Source organism: Oncorhynchus kisutch, linkage group LG6, assembly GCF_002021735.2.
Source record: "Oncorhynchus kisutch isolate 150728-3 linkage group LG6, Okis_V2, whole genome shotgun sequence".
Taxonomy (NCBI): domain Eukaryota; kingdom Metazoa; phylum Chordata; class Actinopteri; order Salmoniformes; family Salmonidae; genus Oncorhynchus; species Oncorhynchus kisutch.
The window spans coordinates 39,847,365-39,872,122 of record NC_034179.2 but is presented as its reverse complement, the minus strand read 5'-3'; the positions used below and the strand labels follow the sequence as shown (position 1 = coordinate 39,872,122).

The window sequence follows — 24,758 nt, the reverse complement described above, 5'->3', positions numbered from 1 at the left end:
AGGACAAAGTAAAATGATGTATCTAAGAAATCTTACTATACTACGACAATCATTTTCATCCCTCATTTGTTTATCAATTGCGTACCTTGAAGAGGTGAATGCCAACCAGCAGGAAGAGTTGTTGGAAAGCAGAGGTCTCTGGAGTCTGGCCTTTCTTAGATTTCTTCATTAGAGTCCACACTGACGCCAGCATACTACATCAGAACAGGTTCACTATTGGCTTACATTTTTCTTACACCAACCTTTACCCCCCCCCCCCATATGGTCCATTTACAGTCAGTGTGGTCCGTACCTGTCCCAGGCCTGTCTCTGCTCGGGGCTGAAGGGCTGGGTGCTCTGAGCGTACTTGGGCTGGTTGAGCAGGGTGTCAGCGTACCGCACCAGACAGAAGATCCACATGGAGCCGTCAGCCATCACACCCTGCATGTGCCTCTGGTTGCGGGCTGCCACCTCAGGGGAGTTGCCCAGCAAAGGCAGGTGGTTGATGTGCTGCAGCAATCTGGAGGGGTTGGGAGGTTAGAGAGATGTGTTAATCGGATGTGTAGTGTAGGGCAGGGGTCGACAACCAGTGACCCCTGCCCTAAAATCATATATTTTTTGGGAGTTTTTGGAAAAACAAATACTAAAATCACCAGGAATTCAGCTAAAATATGTTTCATTTAGGAAATTTGTTCCCAAATATTCCCACAAATAGAAATATATGTGATCATGTCTCAATGTAATTAAGGTATGAAAAGAATGTATTTGAAAATAATCTATTTTGGGGTTTAGTTGTGGTCAATGTGCAGTAGGGCTGGGTGATATATCTAAGTCATTTGAGTAATATGAATGTATGTTCTAGCGCAATGTTCCAAATGCCTTTATTGCAAGAACCTAGGTTTTTATTGTGTTTGTTTTCATAAGCGTTGTGTCTTTTTGGTCTCGTCTCCGTCGCTGCTCCTGTGCTCCTTCCCACTTACAGACAGACATCAAGCCCCTCCCGCTGCCACACAACAATCACGAAAGATCACTTCTTCCTCTCTGGACAACAAGCAGTTTAAACTTGCTATTTGCATTGGAGGTTAGGTCCAACAGAATCAGACATACGGACACCGAAACGCTTAAGAGAAATGATTTTACTGTAATAGACGAGAACTTAACCATCTAACGATACCCTGTTTATGTCTCAACTCCCAAAATGTAGAACAAAGCAGATCCTAATAAAAACCAGAGTATCAATGTTGTAGAAAATTAATGCTCCATTTGTCACGTGCAGCATTTTAGCCACAGACTTATGTGCTAGTCTGTATAAATGTGCAATGAGCCTAAAAAGACTCATGTATATAAAGAATTGGCAACTCATTCTCATTCTGAGAAATAATATTTTTATTATCCAGGTTGGCCACTTGATTTCAACATCTAAACAAAGCAGACAGGCTGTTATTCAAACAGTTGGAGACGGACAGGAGGGTCTATTCATAACAGTTGAACCGTTCTCTACCTTGTTAGCAAGCAAATAGATACAAGTTGGCTAGACTTGAAATACAGTATAAAGAATCATTAGCACGTGGGCTTGTGTTAATGAGACCCATGTTCATTTTGTAGAATGACTGTCACAAGAAGTTGGTCATTATTAGTGGATGTGCATTGTGCAGGTTCAATTTGTAACAACAACAGCATTTTCATACAGACTTAAAAACCAGATCAGTGATCATTGCAAAAATAAAAAATAACTGGTTAAACTATTTTGATAAAATAATTACATTATTAGTGGGTGTTATGGTGTGGAAGGCTTATATTTAGCCTAGGTATACTTTTACAAGCCCTGAATTCATTATATTATGCCTGACTGTTTGAAATGCAGTGTATGATCTTTAATTGTGTAATAAAGCTTACGCAGAGAGAACTAGATATACAAATCTAGATATACACAAAAGTAAAAATCACTGAAGCTGGAGTCTTATATCTCCCTCTCTAACTTTAAGCATCAGCTGTCAGAGCAGCTTACTGATCACTGTACCTGTAAACAGCCAATCTAAATAGCACACCTGACTACCTCATCCCCATATTGCTATTTATCTTCTTGCTCTTTTGCACCCCATCTCTACTTGCACATCTATCACTCCAATCTCCATAGACAAACATTGGCAGTCGAATGGCCCATACTGAAGAGCTCACCATAGAATGCCACCATTCCAACAAATCAGTTCGTCAAATTTCTTCCCTGCTACAGCTGCCCCGGTCAACTGTATGTGCTGCTATTGTGAAGTGGTAAAGTCTAGGACCAACAATGGCTCAGCTGCGAAGTGGTAGGCCACTTAAGCTCACAGAACGGGACCGCCATGTGCTGAAGTGCGTAGCATGTAAAAATCGTCTGTCCTCGGTTGCAACACTCACTACCAAGTTCCAAACTGCCTCTGGAAGCAACATCAGCGCAATAACTGTTCGTCGGGAAAGTCATGAAATGGGTTTCCATAGCCGAGCAGCCGCACAAAAGCCTAAGATCACCATGAGCAATGCAAAGCGTCGGCTGGAGTGGTGTAAAGGTTATATCCTTCCTGTTTGGCCCTGTCCGGGGGTGTCCTCGGATGTGGCCACAGTGTCTCCTGACCCCTCCTGTATTTATGCTGCAGTAGTTTATGTGTCGGGGGGCTAGGGTCAGTTTGTTATATCTGGAGTACTTCTCCTGTCCTATTCGGTGTCCTGTGTGAATCTAAGTGTGCGTTCTCTAATTCTCTCCTTCTCTCTTTCTTTCTATCTCTCGGAGGACCTGAGCCCTAGGACCATGCCCCAGGACTACCTGACATGATGACTCCTTGCTGTCCCCAGTCCATCTGACCGTGCTGCTGCTCCAGTTTCAACTGTTCTGCCTTATAATAATAATAATAATAATAATTATTATTATTATTATACGACCATGCTGGTCATTTATGAACATTTGAACATCTTGGCCATGTTCTGTTATAATCTCCACCCGGCACAGCCAGAAGAGGACTGGCCACCCCACATAGCCTGGTTCCTCTCTAGGTTTCTTCCTAGGTTTTGGCCTTTCTAGGGAGTTTTTCCTAGCCACCGTGCTTCTACACCTGCATTGCTTGCTGTTTGGGGTTTTAGGCTGGGTTTCTGTACAGCACTTTGAGATATCAGCTGATGTACGAAGGGCTATATAAATAAATTTGATTTGATTTGGTAAAGCTCGCCGCCACTGGACTCTGGAGTAATGGAAATGCGCTCTCTGGAGTGATGAATCACACTGGCAGTCCGATGGATGATCTGGGTTTGGTGGATGCCAGGAGAACACCACCTGCCCCAATGCATAGTGCCAACTGTAAAGTTTGGTGGAGGAGGAATAATGGTCTGGGGCTGTTTTTCATGGTTCGGGCTAGGCCCCTTACTTCCAGTGAAGGGAAATCGTAACGCTACAGCATACAATGACATTTTAGATGATTCAGTGCTTCCAACTTTGTGGCAACCGTTTGGGGAAGGCTCTTTCCTGTTTCAGCATGACAATGCCCCCGTGCACAAAGCAAGGTCCATACAGAAATGGTTTGGCGAGATTGGTGGGGAAGAACATGACTGGCCTGTACAGAGCCCTGACCTCAACCCCTTCAAACACCTTTGGGATAAATTGGAAAGCTGACTTCGAGCCAGACCTAATCACCCAACATCAGTGCCCGACCTCACGAATGCTCATGGCTGAATGGAAGAAAGTCCCCGCAGCAATGTTCCAACATCTAGTGGAAAGCCTTTCCAGAAGAGTGGAGGCTGTTATAGCAAGAAAGGGGGGACCAACTCCATATTAATACCCATGATTTTGCAATGAGATGTTCGACGAGCACTTGTCCACATACTTTTGGCCATGTAGTGTATATCATAAATCGGCCAGAAGTTTAAAGAAAATGTAGACGTGATTTTTAGGCCATATCACCCAGCCCTAATTTGCAGTGTACAAATGATTATAATTATGTCCCGGTCTCCAGGCCATCCACTCCAACAAATATCGGCCAGTGGCTTTAATCTAGTTACCTACCCCTGGTGTAGGGCATCTAGAGTGTAACGTAAATGAACACTCACGCTATGGAGTTTCATGCAATTACCCCTTTAAAACCATACATGTTTAAAACTTAACTGACTATTCCAGCCACCTACCATTGTAGCCATGCTCTTCCTCTTTGACTACCCCACAGCTTGTTTTTGAAAAATGATAAAGAGTGTAAAGTAGTCTTATCTCACCCAAAGAAGGAGTTTATGATGATGGCTCTGGTCTTCTCATCCAGGGGCACTGACAGGGTGGCTTCTGTCTCAAGTATGTCTGGGGTGGCCTTCTTAGCATTGAAGAACGCATGGAAAAAGACAAACCTGGCACGATGGAGGACAAAACAATGAGTTAGCATCTATGCTACATTATGACTATAAAGTGCCCTTCAGAATACAATAGTTATAGAAATGTTGGGAAGATTACTACACACATCCATCCAATAATCTAAAATCACTTGGGGGAGCAGCAAACAGTGAGATACATGACATTTTCCCTGCAGTGAGATCTCTCACCTGGCTACATCCATCACTAGAGCCTCCTCTCTCTTCACCTGGTTGTTCTCGGCGATGGAGGTTAGGCGTGGAATGATCCACTTCCTCAGGCGGAATATACAGTTCTCTCTCCTAAGGATAGAGAGAGTCAACAATTCAATGGGATACTTTTAGTTTAGAAGCCAGAAGGAATATATTAGTCATTCTAGGACATGCTCCAAGAGTTCTACTCACTGGATTCCGCCCTCCTGGTTCTCCTTCTGCCTGCGGGTGCTGAAGTCCAGGCAGCTGTCCAGCCGGGGGTTGAGGAACATGTCTTTGAGCCAGTCCACGTAGCTCTGCAGTGCGGTCGGCTGCAGGTGATGCACAACCCTCCAGAAGGAGGGCACCACAGGGTAGCCCTGGTTTGTGAGCAGGGAGAAGGCCACCATCACCGCCAGCTGCTTCTCCGGATCATCGCAGCCCTGCAGGAAGTCGCCAACGTACGTCTCCATCTCGGGGGCAAACTTAAAGCGGTCTGGGAGCTGAGGGGGCGAGATGAGTGCATACTTGTAAGTCAATATATTTTAAAACATTTCCTTTTTGGATAAGTGAGCATCTTACTATATATTTTCTGTGACCAACTAAGATGCCAGCAGCTTCACCATGTATTTTCTATAATCTGGTGCAGTCATGAGTCGACAGACATTTGTAGGGAGACTGACCTGTGCAGAGACCACGTGTTCCCCGTAGGTCCTCATCACCTCTCCATTTAACACCTGTTTCAGCTGGGCCAGGGTCAACAAGGGCAGGGCACTACCCAACAGCCGGTAGCTCAGGTAACTGGGGCACAGAGAGAAGACAGCCCGATGTCACAGGAAGGCCAAAAAGATCATCAAGGACAACAACCACCCGAGCCACTGCCTGTTCACCCCGCTATCACCCAGAAGGTGAGGTCAGTACAGGTGCATCAAAGCTGGGACCGAGAGACTGAAAAATAGCTCCTATCGCAAGGCCATCAGACTGTTAAATAGCCAACACTAGCACACAGAGGCAGCTGCCAATATACATTGACTTGAAATCCCTGGCCACTTTAATAAATGGAACACTAGTCACTTTAATAATGTTTACATATCTTGCATTACTCGTCTCATATGTATATACTGTATTCCATACTATTCTACTGTATCTTAGTCTATGCAGCTCGGACATTGCTCGTCCATATACTTATATATTCTTACTTCCTTTGCTTAGATTTGTGTGTATTGGGTATATGTTGTGAAATTGTTAGATATTACTGCACTGTCGGAGCTAGAAACACAAGCATTTCGCTACACCTGCAATAACATCTGCTAAACATGTGTATGTGACCAATAAAATTAGATTTGTTAGAACAGCTATGTAAATTTACAGCACAGGAAGGAAAACAGGAACATACATGGGGGGGAAATGCTTGCATTAATTTAGAAAAATGTATTACAGGGGTCTAGGCTACAGAACTTAGTTCAATCATCTAATATTCGGGTTCAGGGTCCAAATGTGAGTGAGGAGCCAACAGTCTTAACCCCAATGCTGTGCTTACTGTGTGGGCCCCGGCTGGTCTTTCAGCATGCCGTTAATGATGGTCTCCCTCCAGAAGAGCTCAAAGTTGTCCTCCCTCAGAGAGATCTGCAGCAGGTCCAGAGCCACCGCAGGCAGCAGGCGGTCCTTCTTGACTGAGCGGGCCGCCATCTTCAGTACATCTGTCAACCTAGGGGAGAGGATGGACAGGAGACACAGGTTAGATTTTACATTTAGTAAGTGTGTGTGTGTGTGTGTGTGTCATCCTGACCATGGAAAAAAAACATAGCCCTAGTCGTAAAACACTGCTCACTTAGGGATATTGTCCATGGTAATGATTGTGGAGGTGCCCAGCAGCTTCTTCAGCTTCTTGGGCTTGAGCACCTGGGGGAACTTCTGCATGGCCACCAGGAGGAGCTGCAGCTGCTCAGGGGTGCTGAAGGCAGAGGACAGGTCTGTCTGCAGGGCTCCCAGCAGCACCTCCTCAAACACCTCCTCTGACGTCTGGAGAACCACACAGACCAAACAATACACAGGTCATACCGACTGCACCATTCTACACAAGGATTTATCACATTGAGACACAATTAGAAGAGTGCTACACTATGAAGTAGAGCTGGCTGAGTCACTCACCTCAGACAGGATGTCCACCATGGTCTTCCTGGGCAGGTCCCGCAGGTGTTCTCTATACTGCGATAGGCTCTGGAGGAGCTGGACACACTCCAGCACCACCTGAGGCTCCTGTCTCACACACACACACACAGGTGAGTAAGAAAACCAAACACACACTGAAGTCTGAAAAGTAGAAACCGAGCTAGGTCTGGCAGTAACAATAAGGGGGACATATGTGCACTTCAATTCTCTGTGCAAAACATGGTATACTAGTCTTCTCTGCCAAGCCCATGGGTGATCTGGTGTCATTCTTACCTTTGGAAGGCGTGTGGACTGAGACAGGGCGAGCACACCAAAGAAGTTCCCAAAAGCAGCATTTCTGATGAGTTTCTGTCAACATGAATATAAACGTCAACATAAGATACTGTGCAATATAGAGACCTTCATTGGCTGATTACATGAAGTATATGGATGTTAGTGAAACACTCCTGAGCGGCGCAGCAGACTAAGGCACTGCATCTCAGTGCAGGAGGCGTCACTACAGTCCCTGGTTTGAATCCAGGCTGTATCACATCAGGCCGTGATTGGGAGTGCCATAGGGTGGCACACAATTGGCCCAGCGTAGTCCAGGTTTGGCCGGGGTAGGCCGTCATTGTAAATAAGAATTTGTTCTTAACTTACTTACCTAGTTAAATAACGGTTAAATAAAAAATGTATTATAAAATTATAAATTTACCACCCCATCTAACTTGTCACATCACATGCTTACCTTTTTCACTTTCGCCAAGTTGTGCTTCTCTTTGATTTGATCAAAGGCTGTATGCAGAGGTACCTCCTCAAACACGCTCAGTACCTGACAACCAAAACAATGACAGAAATGATGCATCAGTAACAACCTCTTATATGTTATGTAGCAACACCTTCATAACTCCTTCCTAAGACATGTACAAAGAAATAGGATGTTGGTGAGCCATTAGATGTACTATTAACATTACCTGTCCCAAAGCCAAACTGAAGCCTGGCCGGGCAGCCTCTCTAGTGTGAGCCAAGCCATCCACCAGTCTATTCAGGGTGTATGTCAACTCATCTGTCTAGAAAGGAAAGAGAAGAGAACACATACATTATAGCAAAATGTCAATAACTCTATGGACCCATAAATGTAACATGTATATGTGTGGTGGAACATACACCTTCTAAACAGACAGTATGACAGCAACTCAAATGCATAGAAGTAGAGTAGCATTCCAGCAATCAAAACTCTCAACTCAACACACGTGGCCAGGTGTGAAATAAGTTTCGTTTACATCTGTGTCAAACTTGATATGGATTACGTTAATGTTATTGCCAGTTTCTCTAAAGTCCAACACCCATCAATAGCATAAAAGTGACAATGTGCCTAGCTAACCAGCTACTGTAGTTGGTTTAGCAAGATAAGTAGGCTATGTTAGCTAACAAGCTAACTCCGTAGCAGCTAACTTAGCAACTGAGAGCTGTCCCAAACACACCAACCTTTTCACTAGTCTTCAGATATTGTATGAGATTTTCAATGGCCTTCAGCCGTATCTCTTGTTCAGGTTTAGCGATATCCCAGAAGAAGTCCAGGAACTCGCGGTTCTGTTGGAGAATACCCTTGGCATCAGTAATTTTCGGTCGCACTGGTTCATTTTCTATCTCCCCCATGTCTACATGCATCTTATTCATGCCATGTGACAGTAGGGAGATAAGGGTTTTGAGTAGACGGGATAGTTTTTTGTCAGATTTGACTTTTCTTAGCAGGTTAGGATAATTTACGTAACAGGTTAACGTTGGGGAAACGAATGGAGTTAACTAAAATATATATATTTTTGAGTTAATTTGACAAAAGCTGTATCGCTTTTTATAAGAGGAAAATGCCAAGCAAGAGGCATAACTGGGGCCAAAATCTGTCTTCTCCAGCAGGTGGCTTTTAAAAAATTGCATTCGCTCGTCAAGCGATGGGTTTTTATATGGAGGTCGTGGGGTGTCGAAATTCGTTAATAACAATATAATGACGTATTTGCTACGTGTTACTTATTTGATCGAATCGAAGTTTCGTAATGATTCGGTTGTTACGATTGTATTGATATAAGTAGGACACGTGACATCCCGGTAACTTTGAGAAAAAGCACGTTATAAAATCACTAGTTACCACAGCCACAAGTCAAACCTTCTTAAAATGTTACTTTAAACCTAACCTTAACCACACGGCTAACCGTATGCCTAACGCGAAATTAAGACCCAAACCATGCTTGTATATATATACGATATAGTAAATGTTGACTTTGTGGCGGCACACATATCTGTCCTCTCATTGGCTAGAATGGCCCCACCTGATCTAGCTTCCTCCTGATTGTCTTCCATTTTTGAAGACTTTTCTTTTCACTTTTAGAGCGCCAACTAGAGTATCCGATGGATCTTTTGGATCAATGGTTCCTAAAATGTGTATAGTTCCGTACCCCTTCAAACGTTCAACCTCCAGCTGCGTACGCCCTCTAGCACCATGGTCAGCGCACTCTCAAATTATGTTTTTTGCCATCATTGTAAGCCTGCCACACACACACCATACGATATATATTTTTTCCACAGCCCGGCTCGTGGGAAATGACAAAGAGCTCTTATAGGACCAGGGCACAAATAATAATATTATAATAATCAATACTTTTGCTCTTTATTTAGCCATCTTACATATAAAACGTATTTGTTCATTGAAAATTATGAATAACTCACCACAGGTTAATGAGAAGAGTGTGCTTGAAAGGACGCACATAACAATGTGGGGTTGTATTGGAGAGTCACACTCTTAAATAATTTTCCACACACAGTCTGTGCCTGTATTTAGTTTTCATGCTAGTGAGGACCGAGAATCCACTCTCACATACACTACTGTTCAAAAGTTTGGGGTCACTTAGAAATGTCCTTGTTTTTGAAAGAAAAGCCAACAAAAATTGTCCATTAAAAATAACATCAAATTGATCAGAAATACAGTATAGACATTGTGAATGTTGTTTATGACTATTGTAGCTGGAAACGGCAGATTTTTAATGGTATATCGACATAGGAGTACGGAGGCCCATTATCAGCAACCATCACTCATGTGTTCCAATGGCACGTTGTGTTAGCTAATCCAAGTTTATAATTTTAAAAGGCTAATTGATCATAAGAAAACCCTTTTGCGATTATGTTAGCGCAGCTGAAAACTGTTGTTCTGCTTAAAGAAAACAGAAAACTGGCCTTCTTTAGACTAGTTGAGTATCTGGAGCATCAGCATTTGTGGGTTCGATTACAGGCTCAAAACGGCCAAAAACAAAGACCTTTCTTCTGAAACTCGTCAGTCTATTCTATTGTTCCATTCTTGGCTATTCCATGCGAGAAATTGCCAAGAAACTGAAGTTCTCGTACAGCGCTGTGTACAACTCCCTTCACAGAATGGCGCAAACTGGCCCTAACCAGAATAGAAAGAGGAGTGGGAGGCCCAAGTGCACAACTGAGCAAGGGGACAAGTACATTAGTGTCTAGTTTGAGAAACAGACTCCTCCACAAGTCCTCAACTGGAAGCTTCATTAAATAGTACCCACAAAACGCCAGTCTCAATGTCAAGAGCGAAGAAGCAACTCCGGGATGCTGGCCTTATAGGCATAGTTGCAAAGAATAAGCCATATCTCAGACAGGCCAATAAAAATAAAAGGTTAAGATGTGCAAAATAACACAGACACTGGACAGAGAAACTCTGCCTAGAAGGCCAGCATCCCAGAGTCGCCTCTTCACTGTTGATGTTGAGACTGGTGTTTTGCGAGTAATGGTTTACTCAAGTAGTATTTTACTGGGTGACATTCACTTATAATTGAGTCATTTTGTATTAAGGTACACTATATATACAAAGGTATGTGGACACCCCTTCAAATTAGTGGATTCGGCTATCTCAGCCACATCCGTTACTGACAGGTGTATACAATTTGAGCCCACAGCCATGCAATATCCATAGACAAATATTGGAAGAAGAATGGCCTTACTGAAGAGCTCAGTGACTTTCAACGTGGCACTGTCATAGGATGCCACCTTTCCAACAAGTCAGTTCATCAAATATCTTCCCTGCTAGAGCTGCCCCGGTCAACTGTAAGTGCTGCTATTGTGAAGTGGTAAAGTCTAGGAGCAACAAAGGCTCAGCCGCAAAGTGCTAGGCCACACAAGCTCAGATAACGACAGACAAGTGCTGAAGCACGAAGCGCATAGAAATCATCTGTCCTCAGTTGCAACATTTACTACCAAGTTCCAAACTGCTTCTGGAAGCAACATCAGCGTTGGGAGCTTCATGAAATTAGTTTCCATGGCCGAGCAGCCGCTCACAAGCCTAAGATCACCATGTGCAATGCCAAATGTCGGCTGGAGTGGTGTAAAGCTCGCCACCATTGGACTCTGGAGTAGTGGTTCTGCTAGTCACATTCTGTTAAAGATCCCCAAAGCACACACATCCCTGGGTTGCTCGTCTTTTCAGTTCGCCACAGCTCGCAACTGGAATGCCCTACAACAAACACTCAAACTGGACAGTTTTATCTCAATCTCTTTATTCAAAGACTCAATCATCATCATCGACACTTACTGACAGTTGTGGCTGCTTTGTGTGATGTATTGTTGTCTCTACCTTCTTTTCATTTGTGCTGTTGTCTGTGCCCAATAATGTTTGTACCCTGTTTTGTAATGCTACCGTGTTGTGTTGCTGCCATGTTGTGTTGCTGCCATGTGTTGTCATGTTGTATTGCTACCATGCTATGTTGTCTTAGGTTTCTATTTAGTGTTGTGTTGTCTCTCTTTTCGTGATGTGTGTTTTGTCCTATATTTTTATTTGATTTATTTATATTTTTTATCCAAGACCCCAACCCCGCAGGAGGCCTTTTGCCTTTGGTAGGCCGTCATTGTAAATATTAATTTGTTCTTAACTGACTTGCCTAGTTAAATAAAGGTTCAATTTTAAAAAATTAAGTGGGGGGCACAAAAGCGAGGTCCATACAGAAATGGTGGAAACACTGTACTCCTGGCAACCATGTCAGTGTGCATGCACCCAGCCCACCACAGGAGTCGCTAGAGTGTGATGGGACAAGGACATCCCTGCTTGTCAAACCCTCCCCTAATCTGGACGACGCTGGGCCAATTGTGCGCCGCCCCCATGGGTCTCCTGGTGGCAGCCGGCTGCGACAGAGCCTTAGACCACTGCGCCACTCGGGAGGCCTCGACTTTTAGTCTTACCCTGTGATGTCACAGAGAAGCCGTTTTAGGAATTTTCTTCTTATATTTTTAAAACACAGATCACAGAAATGGGCTGTTTTCACATATGTAAACACTGGTTTGGTACTGGAGACAATAATGAGGTTATGGAGTTAAAAAGGTTCAAAAGTGGCAGAATTGCCTTTTAATTAAGAAAGAGCCAGGGCAGAATTTCCTGAACTTATTGGAGTAGGTATAGCCTATGCCAGCTGGCTTACACCTGTGTAATAATAACCTAATCACATTATAACGGCATCCATTTGGAAACATTTCTCTTTATAAAATGATGTTTTCTCCACAGACTTCTTCATATGCTACAGCAACAGGGGTTTCTCATGCTGTATGGCATTGTATAGTGTTTTTCGTCCCTGGTCCCGGAAGGCCACACAAGAGCACCTGCAATGTGAGGACCCCCTAGGATCAGTATTGAAGAACACTGAAATATGTTTACAATTACAACAAAGCAAATTACAAAGTCCATTTAAAAACCATGTTCTATGTGCATGGGAACTGTCCCTAAAGCAGCCACTGAAAGGTGTCATTTCATGCACCCTTGTTAAACCACAGTGATGTAGGGAACCTTTTAGAGGTGGTCCACTAGACTCTCCGTCCGGCCCGCGGATCGAGGCGGATGTGGTAAGGAGTTCAGTTAGAAACAGGAAGCTCTTTCTGCTCTCCCCCTTCACAGCTCTGTTACAGTAACCTGTCTGTAAGTGGAGCTGTCAGTGAGATGGTGGTGGCCTGAAGAGGCTTTACTAAAGGTGAGAACAACACAATACATGTATTTCTATTGTCTCATGTTCAAGAGTGTAGGAGCAGCTTGGTTGGGGATAGATAGACTTTTGAAGAGGTTCAATTCAAATGTCAAAAAGATCAAGCAGCAAACATGGAGTCCCCTTGTTCAGTCCAACAATTTATTTGGTATGATGAAGTTCAGCTGAGTGTGTAAAAAATTATGCTACGGTTTGAGTTTGATGCTCAGGTTTTTTACAATTAAAACAATGTAACTAATGCTGTTGAACTGTATACTCATATATATTTCAAATCTCTTTTATTTGGTATATCAATTATAGACCATTCAGTAATACTTTATTAGTCTTTATTAGTATTAGTGATGTAGATCATAGTCACTATTTTGTTCAAGGTAAATAAACATACAAAATGTATTCCTAAGTGTATTGTTAAGTTTGATCAATACCACATGTTATACCTCTACCCTATCTCTATGCATTTGGCTTTTATCTACCTTTAATCACAAAATCGGTTATCATTTGCCCTAACCAAACTTTGTTTTATAAAAGCGAAAGTGTTCTTATCTTCTGATGCAGATACTGTCCCTGAACCAACAGGGGTATTCAATACGATACCAACATCATTTTTCTTTGGACGTTTCAAGTTAATAGCATAAGAACATGTCACTCCTCACTGAGTGGGATCAAGGTATTACACAATGGTGTTGGCTATAGCGCTGTGATGACCACACACATCCTGTGGGTAGCTGTGGGCTCAGGTTGTTTACAGGAACACATGACCAATTTCTACCAAGTGAGGGGTTTATTTCCAACAGTTTAGTCTTTCTTTCCACTTAGTTTTGGTGCCTATAGAGATGATATGTAAGTAATCATTACACCCTTGGTCAGTATCTGATGAACTTGAGGTCTTTTCATGACAACATTGGGTGAGCAGGAGATTTGTACTGTTACAGCTGAATACGGAACAAGTTTGGCCAACACCTGTCAAAGAGAGAAGTTATTTTTAGTAAAAGTGAAAAACAGCAGTAAGCAACTATTCTTGGTGAATTAATTATACAGAAGAAAACTATGGAGGATAAAATTAGATCATTCCAAAGGCAAATGCATTGTTGTTTAATTTTCCCATAGGCATGATAGCCATCTTCAGCCTACAAGGAGCTGTCTTGGCCATTGTGTCTGCGGCATCTCTCAGTGTCTTCTCTGCTTTCTGTCTGTGGTGCAGGAGGAAAACCAGTGAGTGGCACTGCATTACAAATTATGACATTTATTACGTATTTACTAGGCTACATGTCCCACTAATCAACCTGTAAATCTATTCCAATATCATGAAATCTTAAAGTAAAAATATATTTGTCACGTAGCACTAAAGCTAAATTAAAATACTTCGTTTTTTACTTTGACTCGTGAAACAATTTTCCAAATCAATCCGTAGTGTGTGCCATTCAATTAAAGTGTTCCTCTTTTCCTTGTCTGTAGAAATAATACATGAAGAGAATCAAATGTATGACCCTCAAATATTGTAAGTATAACATTAACATAGATATTAAATAACTGATGCACTGTAAGACCAAGCATGATCTAATCGATATAGTGAAGATTATTATAGATAAATAGCATAATACCCTATGTAATTCCTAATGTACAACTGAAATGTTCTATAGTTCATAAAATTGCCGTTTCTATCTTAACATAATTTTTTTAAACTCATGTTGTAAAACAATTTAACCTCACTATTGGCTCCTATATGACAACATAATGTTTCATCACGTAACTCTGCCCAACTCAGCCAACGCGAAGGAAGCAGATTTGCAGTAATGCGATCTAAAACAGGTAAAATGACATTGTGATTCATCATACCCTTTGGGGCAGATTCCCGGACAGAACAAGCCTTATTCTACTTAAATTAATACAGAATAAAAAAATATCTAAAAGGATTTCACAAGTGGCTTCATTATTGTGAATTCCCTTCTCATAGTGAATGACTGAATGCATCTATTTAATATGGTGATGGTTGTTATGGCTATCGTGTGCTGATCAACAGTAAATTATATGTTCTCACTCCTGAATCCTGCTTGAATTTCTTGGTTTTTTTAGTCACACGACCCAACCAGATTATAAGAGAGCTGCCTCCAACACCAGCGTAAGTAAACTACTCATACATTTAGGTATTATGCCCGTCATGCTCTTGTCTTGTTCCAACATGACAGCTGAAATTAAATTTTTTTAGTTCCTTAAAACGGGATGGGTAACAAAATATATACTTGTTTTAATATTTTACACACACGAACAAGAGTTTATACAGTTGGAGAAAATCTAAAAGAACATTGGAGTTTAGTTTTTAGCTTCCAGCTCACACCTGTTGGTTGTCATGTGTGATGTAATGACCACAGACCCACTGGGCACACACTGGTTGAATCGACGTTGTTTCCACTAATTACAACAAAATTACGTTGAACCAACGTGGAATAGACGTTGAATTGACGCCTATGCACATATTGGCTATGGTCTGTATTTACCTTAGGTGGCCCCTCAGCACTTTATCTTTGTCTCTAGATATGCTAATAACAGACAGCAGATATGCAACACTCACAATAAACATTTAAAATGTAATTTATTTTACAGGGAACAAACACCACAAGGTAGGTTTTATTTAATTCTTAATGTCCAGCAGACCTTCTCATTCACTTACATGGGGTCAGTGCCTAAAGAGTCTGTTGATAAAGCTTATAAACAAAACTGAACCAACTGGACCCAGAATTTGAACAGATTACAAACATTACAGATGTTTCAACATACAGGTAACTGCCAAAAAAAAGGAAACACCAACATAAAGTGTCTCAATAGGGCGTTGGGCCCCCAGGAGCCAGATCAGCTTCAATGCACCTTGTCATAGACACAAGTGTCAGGAACTGATTGGAGGGATGCGGCACTATTCTTCCACAAGAAATTCCATAATTTGGTGTGTTGTTGATGGTGGTGGAAAACGCTGTCTCAGGTGCCGCTCCAGAATCTCCCATAAGTGTTTGATTGGGTTGAGATCTGGTGACTGAGACGGCCATGGCATATGGTTTACATCGTTTTCATGCATTGCTCATCAAACCATTCAGTGACCACTCGTGCCCTGTGGATGGGGGCATTGTCATCCTATAGCCATGATAGCTAAAATAATGGCCTGCCCAGCATTTTTATCCACCCTAAGCATGATGGGATGTTAATTGCTTAATTCACTTTGGAAGCACTTGCTTTCAATATACTTTGTATCCCTCATTTACTCGTGTTTCCATTATTTTGTTAGTTACCTGAAGGTGTTGTATGTGTGTATCTTTACAGTTGTGAATGAGGAGCAAGCAAAGTATCAAAATGTTGCAACAGGTAAATATTAACTGTTAGTAATTGTATTGGGTATATATGAATGCCAAACGTTTCCATTTTGGAAACACAGACCTTTCAATGTGGAAACAGTATCACTAATTCACTACAGTTTTATCCTGCACCAAATCCCTCAGCACTAACTAAGACTTTTCAATTGTGTTATATTAGCTCAGATGGGAAAGGTTGAACCAACATATGTGTAAGTATCTATCAATGCTTGGTTGCCATTTAAAACGTAATATACTGTATAGTCTACTTACAATTAATCTGAATTTTAGTTTGTGAAAAATAATACATTTGCTTATTGTTTTTACAGAGATCCAATCCCAGTGTTAGTGTACCAGAATGTTAATGAGAGTGCTAATGCAGAATCAGAAACGGGTAAGTATGATTTATCAAGTGACGTGAATACAGTGTGTCTATGGTTTTATCAGATGGAATAAAATAAAATAAAAACTCAAAACGAACAGATAAACAACCCCCGTCCCTCTCACCCACTCACTGGGCCTTTTTATTAATCCAAAACATAAAGAAAAGATGGGAGGCCCCACCATTGATGCATTTTGTAGAGCCCGTTACTGTAGGGTGAAATCTTCTCAGATAATGTAATCTGCTGCTGTTGAAAGTAATGTCAAGCTTCAGCTCAAACCACAACCATCAAAAAGTACATGCGACACAGCACATGGCAGTCTACATACAGTAACACAATCTAACATCCTCTCAAGACAAGTGTGATCATTTATTCGTATGTGTTCGGATTGTCACTTGCCTTATTTGCATGTCAGAAATGTTAAGTATCATTTGATAAACATATTTCTACTTTCTAGATGGTGATCAATATGAGAATGTTTTTCCATCTATTGATACAATCAGCCGGGGCTCTGGTATGTACTTTAGAATGACTAAATGTAGGCCTATCCCTCCTTTGAAATTAGCCATATTTATGAAGATCATGTTGTTTCTTTTAGCAAAGTTCATTATCTATTTGGAGTAGATTTCTTATATTTTATGTTGAACTAAGATAATTTCCCACCACCTCACAACAGATGGCTCAGATTACGAGAACTCTGAATTCCTGGAGCAAGTGAAGATGGGGTTAGAACCATTAGAGGATGGTAAGTCACCATAGTGCATTATAACGAAGACAACACTTCTGCTATGAACGTAGGATGAATGCACTAATTTTAAGTCACTATGGATAAATTTCTACAATGTAATGAACTAAGACTTGAGACTTCTAATTTCGTCACAGATGAACCAGATTACGTGAATGACACTGACTGATATGGAATCTACATGCTCAACGAGTGGATATCTATGGGAATGGACTTTTCTCTCTTTGTTGAGCTGCTTGAATAAATATTAAGTTATAATGATACATATGTCAATGTGCTATACCAGAGCAATGCCATTTTAGGGTTAATGACCAAAGTTGTATTACTTCATCAGGAATTCCCTTGAGTCAAAAAATGTGAGAAACCATGTGCAGCAGGGATGGGCAACTGGCAGCCCATGGATCAATTTCCAAAACTCAGTCAGGGTCTCAGTTTACTGTTGAGAGAATAGTAGAATACACAAGGTGCACTTTTGAAATGTGCAGTTGTGCATCAGCGGTTATGTCAGCCACTCAATTAGCCCATGCCAGCAAAATTCTTTTAGATTGGTAAATTAGACTAGCGGCCAGCTATCTAAACTCGTAATCATGTTCAAATTATGGGGCCACCATTGATCATCAGAGATCATATTAACTGCTGTTTGTCTCTACCCTATGGTACAATGTGTAGAATTACAGAAAATCCACTTAACTGCTGCTACTTTCCCCCGTTTGGACTGCATGTATGGATGTGGGTATGCAGACCCGCGAGCCACTGTGGCCACCCATGAGGAGTTCTGATTTGTGGCCCCCACCCCCATCAATGTTGCCCATCCCTGAAGTACAGTATTTTTGATTGTTTGAGTGTTACTGTGTAACTGTCACCATCTAGTGGTACAAAATGAATACGAGTCAGCTCCAAATGTAAAATAAAAAAGATTGTCAATGTGTATTAATAAATAAATCCTTACTACAAAACCTTTAAATGTACAACCTCTTTATAGACCCATGTGTTCTGTCAAGTCATAAAAAACATTGATTTATTACAGAAGTGACTTTCAATAGTATTTACATTAACATGCTTGTATAAAATACAAAATCTATTTAACCCAGAAATGTTACAACATCAAACAACTCCCCAGGACTCTGAGTCAGTCATTTAAGGGTGTCACGCAGATTGGTGGAATAGGGTTGTGTTCATTAGGAACGAAAGGCAAGCAACTGCATTGAAACAGGGAAGGACAACCTGGACATGCTCAATATGTAACTCTTATGTTTTCTGTTGCAAAATGTTTTGTTTTCGTAATGAACACAACCCAGGAGAGAAAGAGACAGGTGGGGAGAGACAGTGCTGAGATGATCGGTGGGTGCGGTGTTAGCTGAGATCAGGGGCGGCCGTCTTGCTGCACAGTCGACCCAGGAGGCCTGCCATCTGCAGTAGGGAGTTCACGCCCTCGGCCACCTTCATGTGGGTGTATCCTATCTCCTGAGAAAAGGGACAATACCAAGTAAACAAGGAGAGCGATGCTGAGGCGAAGTTGATTAATACTATGGTGTGGTTTACTTTCCTATGCCAAGTTTGGCACTTTTCTGCCATTTTGTTTCACCCAACCAAGATGAGGAAAACAACCAGAGATGTAAATAATGTACAGTGAGCAACAAAAGTATTGGGACAGTGACACGTTTTGTTGGTTTTGGCTCTGTACTCCATCACTTTGGATTTGAAATGATACAAGGTTAAAGTGGAGCCTGTCAGCTTTAATTGTAGGGTATTTGCATCCATATTGGGTGAACCGTTTAGAAATTACAGCACTTTTAATCCATAGTCCCCTCCATTTTAGGGGACAAATTCACGAGTAGTAAAAAGTTATGCATTTGGTCCCATATTCCTAGCACACAATGACTACATCAAGCTAGTGACTCTCCAAATGTATTGGATGCATTTGCAGTTTGGTTTGGTTGTGTTTCAGATTATTTCTATTGTAAATAAGAACAGAATGTTTCTAAACACTTCTACATTAATGTGGATGCTACCACAATTACGGATAATCCTGAATTGTGAATGCTGAGTGAGAAAGATGCACAAATGTCATACCCCCAAGACATGCTAACCTCTCACCATTACTAAAACAGGGGATATTATAGCATTTTTGTTTGAGCTCACTGTACAACTGCAAATGTTTTACCATGTTTCTTACCTTGATGAACTCCAACCTGAGATACTCGGACATCTGGAAAGTCTTACACACTCTGAAGATGTTGCCGATTATGTCCTCAGGGGAGTAACCCAGGGCCCACAGCTGCTCAATAATCTAAGGGAGAGGAACACATGAATATTAATCAGCTATATGGTCCTACTATATATTATAAACTGAGCAGTTATTGATCACTTTAATTAAGAACCATACTTAACGGCTAGAGAAATAAGGGTTATTCATCGAGAAGAATATGATACACATTCTGTTTTGATTGTTATTGAAAAGTGGATCGCAATACCTTGTAAGCCTCATCAATGCTGGAATTGACAGTGTTCCAGCATGCTTTTCACCAACAATGGGTGCGGCTCATCGCACACCTGAACAAAAAACAACAAATTTACTTGTCTTTCCTTTGAAACCCTACGCATTGTCAATTTTGCCTTCTATAATGACAAAAAAAAGACAGGTTAGGTAACAGTACCTTGAACACATTTTCACTATTGATGTAGCCAAAACCAGAATTTGTGGATTGTAGGTTATTCAACGCCTGATGATGAAAAAAAAAAAATGATGAAAAAAATAAATAAAAAAAAGCTCAAGTTATTATAGTTTCTCATGTCTCAGCCAAACTTTAATTGGCCCCCCAAAAAGTACGGCCACTACGAGGAGCCATGGAAAGATTTGAATTTACCAACCCATTAGGGTGTGTCCACCCACAGTGTTCAGAATGACAGAAATCACATTTACATTACGGTAATTCATCTTAACAGAACATGCAACTCCTGTAATGAAGCAGACAATAAAACATCCCTTTTTAAACACTTCCCAAAATGCAATTTGCAGGAAAACACCATTCTAAACAGTGCACCTGATGCAAGCGGTTCCATATGTGATAGAGATGAAAATCTCTGCTAGAAACTTAGAAAGAGGGGGACTCTAAAGATACAACAACTATGATGGGTTGTTAATATGACTACCGTACGATTGTGCCTTTGGGCTCCTGGACCACGAAAGAAAGTTATGAAAAGACAACGTGACTGGATGGGCTCTGAGGAGGAAGGGGCAGAGCAACACGGAGGACCATCAGAACAGAGAAAAGATAACGTGACTGGATGGGCTCTGAGGAGGAAGGGGCAGAGCAACACGGAGGACCATCAGAACAGAGAAAAGACAACGTGACTGGATGGGCTCTGAGGAGGAAGGGGCAGAGCAACACGGAGGACGATCCGGACAGAGAAAAGACAATGTGACCTTACACTTGGGTCCCTATTCAATACAATGGCATCATTGTATCGTACGGTTAGGACCCTCACCGATGATCTTGTCGGAGGCGGTGCACCCAGAGCGAAGCGTGTGGTTTAGTAGATCTCCATGGTCCTCCTCAAGGTCTGCTGGGCTCCGTCTGTCATGCTGGAGATACAAGAACAGCCTTTACAGACACAGCCATTATAGGTACACTAGATCAGCTTAGCTGTTGTGACCCTCAGGGGGGTCTTACCTGTCAGCCTCATCCAGGATGATGATCTTGTGTCTCCCTTTAGGGAGGTTGACTTTCTGCTGGGCAAACATCTTGATCTTGTTTCAAACTACATCGATGCCTCTGAGGAAGATGCATGACAATGTGGTGGTTTAGGCTTCACTTTCTAAAGCAACATGATTTTAACCCGAAATGCAGCTCCTGGACTCACTGGTTGTGCAGTTAAAGGAAAGACTCACCCATTTTTGATTTGTTATCGTATTTGTGAATCTCTATGTAAGAATGCTGTTCATCGACTATAGCTCAGCCTTCAACACCATAGTGCCCTCCAAGCTCATCACTAAACTGAAACCCGCCCTGTGCAACTGGGTCCTGGACTTCCTAACGGACGGGCCGGGCCCAAGTGGTGAAGGTAGGCAACAGCACTTCCACCAAGCTGATCCTCAACACGGGGGCGCGTGCTCAGCCCTCTCCTATACTCCCTGACCACCCATGACTGCGTGGCTACACGCACGTCTCCAACTCAATCATCAAGTTTGCTGACAACACAACAGTGGTAGGCCTGCCTGATTACCAACGACCAGACAGCCTACAGGGAGGTGAGGGCCTTGGTGGAGTGGTGCCAGTAAAATAACCTCTCCCTCAACGACAACAAAAGGGACGGAGCTGAATGTGGACTGCAGGAGAAAGGAGAGGGCGTTCCCCCAATCACATCGACGGGGCCTCAGTGGAGAGGGTCAAAAGCTTAAAGTTCATCAGTGTGCACATCACTAACAACCTATAATGGTCTCTTCACACAGATAGTGTGGTGACGGCACAACAGCACCTATTCGGCTTGGCACCTAAGACCCTCGGGAACCTCTAGCGGGGCACTATTGAGAGCATCCTGTCGGGATGCATCACCGCCTGGTACGGCAAATGCACCATCCGCAACTGCAGGGCTCTCCAGAGGGGGGTGCGGTCAGCCCAAGGCATCATCAGGGGCACACTGCCTGCCCTCCAGGACATCTACAGCACCCGGTGTCACAGGCCAAGAAGGCCAAGAAGATCATCAAGGACCTCAGCCACCCAAGTCAAAGCCTGTTCACCCCACTAGAAAGTAGAGCGACTACAGGTGACCGAGAGGTTGATAAACAGCTTCTAACTCCAGGCCATCAGATTGTTAAACAGTCACCACTAGCCAGCAGGTTAGCGACTGCAGCCCTATGTACATAATCATTGAACACTGGTCACATTAATAATGTTTACATACTGTTCTACCCACTTTATTTGTATACTGTATTCTAGTCATGGCTCATCCTATATAACTATTGCTATGCACACACCTTTTCTATTCACATACTGTCCATACACACATTCAGTTCCAGGACAGAATCTTTCATGGCTGGGCCTAGAAGAGCTCGCCAAACACAGAATACTAGTGGTCTTTCCTGTACCGGGGGGACCCTATAATAATGATACTTATGTTTTTTAAAAAGGTCCCACATGAAAGACGGCATAACATTACTCTGCTGCACCAACATGTCAGTATGTAATATCAAATCGTTATGATGAAAGAATGAATCGGGTCAGTCACTCACTGCAATAATGATGTTGGGTACATTTCCCTCTCTGGCAAACACCTATAAGAGAGAAGGGAACAAAAAAAATTATAGTTAGCTATTATTTATCAAAAAATATTATTGAAACTTAAAATATTGAGGATACTTTACCTCCAATCTGCTAAGAGTCTCCTCGTTGCCTACTATTTCATTCAACTTCAATGGTCTGTATTTTTCAACCCTGTGAGATATTCAGAACAAGCATAACTATCAGCAACTAACTTGGACGGCAACTAAGCGAGTCTGTTGGGACTCACTTCATTGCCACCAAAGCTAATCAACAAGCAATTCATAGTGATTTACCCAATTACTTGGACTAGTAGCACTAGCTGTTGCACCAATGAGATGTTTAGAACGTAACATTACATAGCTAACGCTAGCTAACTGGTTACTTTTTGAGAGGTAGGCATAATGGCTGTTTTCATAGCTAATATTCATTTGAGTGCTATTAGCTAGCTAACTACAATGCTAGGATCTTACGTGGTGGAACTAAGACTTGAAACGTGAAGCTAATCGAACCCTGTGGAGGGAAGAACTGATCTTTTGTATATTACATGTTTTTAATGACTATAACATTTGTTGGCACCTTCAATTCTTGTACTTTCTCATATTTCAACACGGCTGCTCAGGCAAATTTGCGGAACTACTAAACTTGGAACCCATCAGAACTCCCCTACATACCCCTTGTGATGAAGGCAGCCAATGGCCTGCTTCTATCGACAATGCTAGCTCGCTCCAAGACTGAAATAAGATTTTTTTTTAATTCAGCTGCACTTGAAATATGCAGCATGCAATACGAATTGTCTTGATCATATGAAGAGGTAACTCTGTTGACGATTTAGCCAATTTAAGGAAAGCTAGTCAATGTTACAGACGAGCCAGCTACTGTAAATGTCAATTTGTGTTTCATTAGCTAACGCCCTATCGGTGAATTTAAATGTTTAAATCGTGTTTTGGCATGATTATATGTCTCGTTTCAAGTAAACAGCTGCAGGCTTAAAGAAACATTCAATCATATACTTTGCATAGAAACACAAATAAAAGCATGTAGATAGATGTGCGTGTCATGCATACTAGAATGGAGGTTTTAAAACGACAGCTGCATTTGCTTATTAGTCTATACATATGGCATAGCCTACAAATATAGCATATATTGTAATACAATATGCAAAAAAACAAACACCTGAACTAGTTTGATTTCTAAACCACATGAATTCTCAAATAGCAGCTGCCCAATACCATGGTGAGCATGCATAATGTTGGATGCATTGGAATATAAGGTATGGAGAATGATAGAGGCTGTAGGATTATATACTGTAAAAGCAGTTGTGAAATAAATGTTTGAGTTTCAAATACTAAATGTTCAGTGAAATGTGAGTATATTTAGGTGGTTTAGATCAGGGTCACACAAACGTTGTCCTACTATCCCCGTCTGCCTTCTGCCCGGTACAGTTGAAACCTCGGATTCATCCGTGAAGAGCACACTTCTCCAGCGTGTCAGCGGCCATCGAAGGTGAGCATTTGCCCACTGAAGAAGGCGGTTAAGTCGCCTAACTGCAGTCAGGACGATGAGCTCCCCGAAGCGGTTTCTGACAGACTTTGCAGACATTTTTCAGTTGAGCTAACCCACAGTTTCATCAGCTGTCAGGGTGGCTGGTTTCAGATTTTTTTTTAAATATGACCTTTATTTAACTAGGCAAGTCAGTTAAGAACAAATTCTTATTCTGCCTTGTTACTGCCTCCTACCTTCTCAGCTCGGGGATTTGATCTTGCAACCTTTTGGTTACTAGTCCAACGCTTTAACCACTAGGCTACCTGCCACCACAACACCACAGGTGAAGAAGCCAGATGTGGAGGTCCTGGGTTGGCGTGGTTACACGTGGTCTGCGGTTGTGAGACCAGTTGTGGACATACTGACAAATTCTCTCAAATGACATTGGAGGTGGCTTATGGTAGAAAAATGAACATTCAATCCTCTGGCAACTGCTAGGGTGGACATTCCTACAGTCAGCATGGCAATTGCACGCTCCTTCAAACTTGAGACACCTGTGGCATTGTGCTGTGTGACAACTGCACATTTTAGAGTGGCTTTTATTGTCCCCAACACAAGGTGCACCTGTGTAATGATCATGCCGTTTAATCAGCTTCTTGATATGCCACACCGGTCAGGTGGGTGGATTCTTTTGGCAAAGGATAAATAATAACAGGGATGTAAACACATTTGTGCACAACATTTTATAGAAATAAGCTTTTTGTACATATGGAACATTTCTGGGATCTTTTATTTCAGCTCATGAAACATGGGACCAACAATTTACATGCTACGTT

The 24,758-nt window shown here is 42.0% G+C and overlaps 2 protein-coding genes and 1 pseudogene across 6 annotated transcripts in view; 1 reads left to right on the top strand and 2 right to left on the bottom strand.

Moving 5' to 3' along the window:
- Nucleotides 1–8,608, bottom strand: part of LOC109892846 (myb-binding protein 1A-like protein) — a 57,387-nt gene extending 48,779 nt beyond the window's left edge. For 2 of the 3 annotated variants that reach the window (XM_020485660.2, XM_020485661.2), the window contains exons 1-13: nt 8,170–8,598; nt 7,656–7,751; nt 7,430–7,513; nt 6,976–7,050; nt 6,682–6,789; nt 6,362–6,552; nt 6,071–6,238; nt 5,214–5,331; nt 4,744–5,033; nt 4,531–4,641; nt 4,213–4,338; nt 293–499; nt 86–194 (exon numbers count right to left, since the gene is read on the bottom strand). In XM_020485660.2, coding sequence (XP_020341249.1) covers nt 86–194; nt 293–499; nt 4,213–4,338; nt 4,531–4,641; nt 4,744–5,033; nt 5,214–5,331; nt 6,071–6,238; nt 6,362–6,552; nt 6,682–6,789; nt 6,976–7,050; nt 7,430–7,513; nt 7,656–7,751; nt 8,170–8,361 — 1,875 coding nt within the window. In that variant the 5' untranslated portion in view covers nt 8,362–8,598. Of the gene's footprint in view, nt 1–85; nt 195–292; nt 500–4,212; nt 4,339–4,530; nt 4,642–4,743; nt 5,034–5,213; nt 5,332–6,070; nt 6,239–6,361; nt 6,553–6,681; nt 6,790–6,975; nt 7,051–7,429; nt 7,514–7,655; nt 7,752–8,169 lie in introns of all 3 variants that reach the window. The other variant, XM_020485659.2, reaches the window with a different exon arrangement.
- Nucleotides 8,609–12,571: 3,963 nt separating this feature from the next.
- Nucleotides 12,572–18,140, top strand: si:dkey-183i3.6 (LAT2 domain-containing protein). Of its 3 annotated transcripts, none has more exons than XM_020485656.2 (12): nt 12,572–12,698; nt 13,818–13,922; nt 14,166–14,208; nt 14,476–14,519; nt 14,784–14,829; nt 15,312–15,328; nt 16,020–16,061; nt 16,230–16,260; nt 16,378–16,442; nt 16,889–16,945; nt 17,108–17,176; nt 17,314–18,140. In XM_020485656.2, the coding sequence occupies exons 2-12, from the start codon at nt 13,820–13,822 to the stop codon at nt 17,343–17,345; spliced, it is 549 nt and encodes a 182-aa protein (XP_020341245.1). In that variant the 5' UTR covers nt 12,572–12,698; nt 13,818–13,819; the 3' UTR covers nt 17,346–18,140. The 3 variants fall into 3 exon arrangements, with proteins under 3 accessions (XP_020341245.1, XP_020341244.1, XP_020341247.2); XM_020485655.2 differs by lacking the exon at nt 12,572–12,698 and adding an exon at nt 13,065–13,550; XM_020485658.2 differs by lacking the exon at nt 12,572–12,698 and adding an exon at nt 13,574–13,714.
- Nucleotides 18,141–18,290: 150 nt separating this feature from the next.
- LOC109891821 (replication factor C subunit 2-like) lies at nt 18,291–23,119 on the bottom strand (annotated as a pseudogene).
- Between the last annotated feature and the right edge of the window lie 1,639 nt (nt 23,120–24,758).

Coding starts and splice junctions, on each gene's coding strand:
- si:dkey-183i3.6 (XM_020485658.2), top strand. CDS start 13,603: ATGACAACATTGGGTGAGCAGGAGATTTGTACTGTTACAGCTGAATAC. Junction 14,520..14,783: donor AGTAATGCGATCTAAAACAG/GTAAAATGACAT, acceptor TGGTTTTTTTAG/TCACACGACCCAACCAGATT. Junction 16,261..16,377: donor AAGGTTGAACCAACATATGT/GTAAGTATCTAT, acceptor TTGTTTTTACAG/AGATCCAATCCCAGTGTTAG.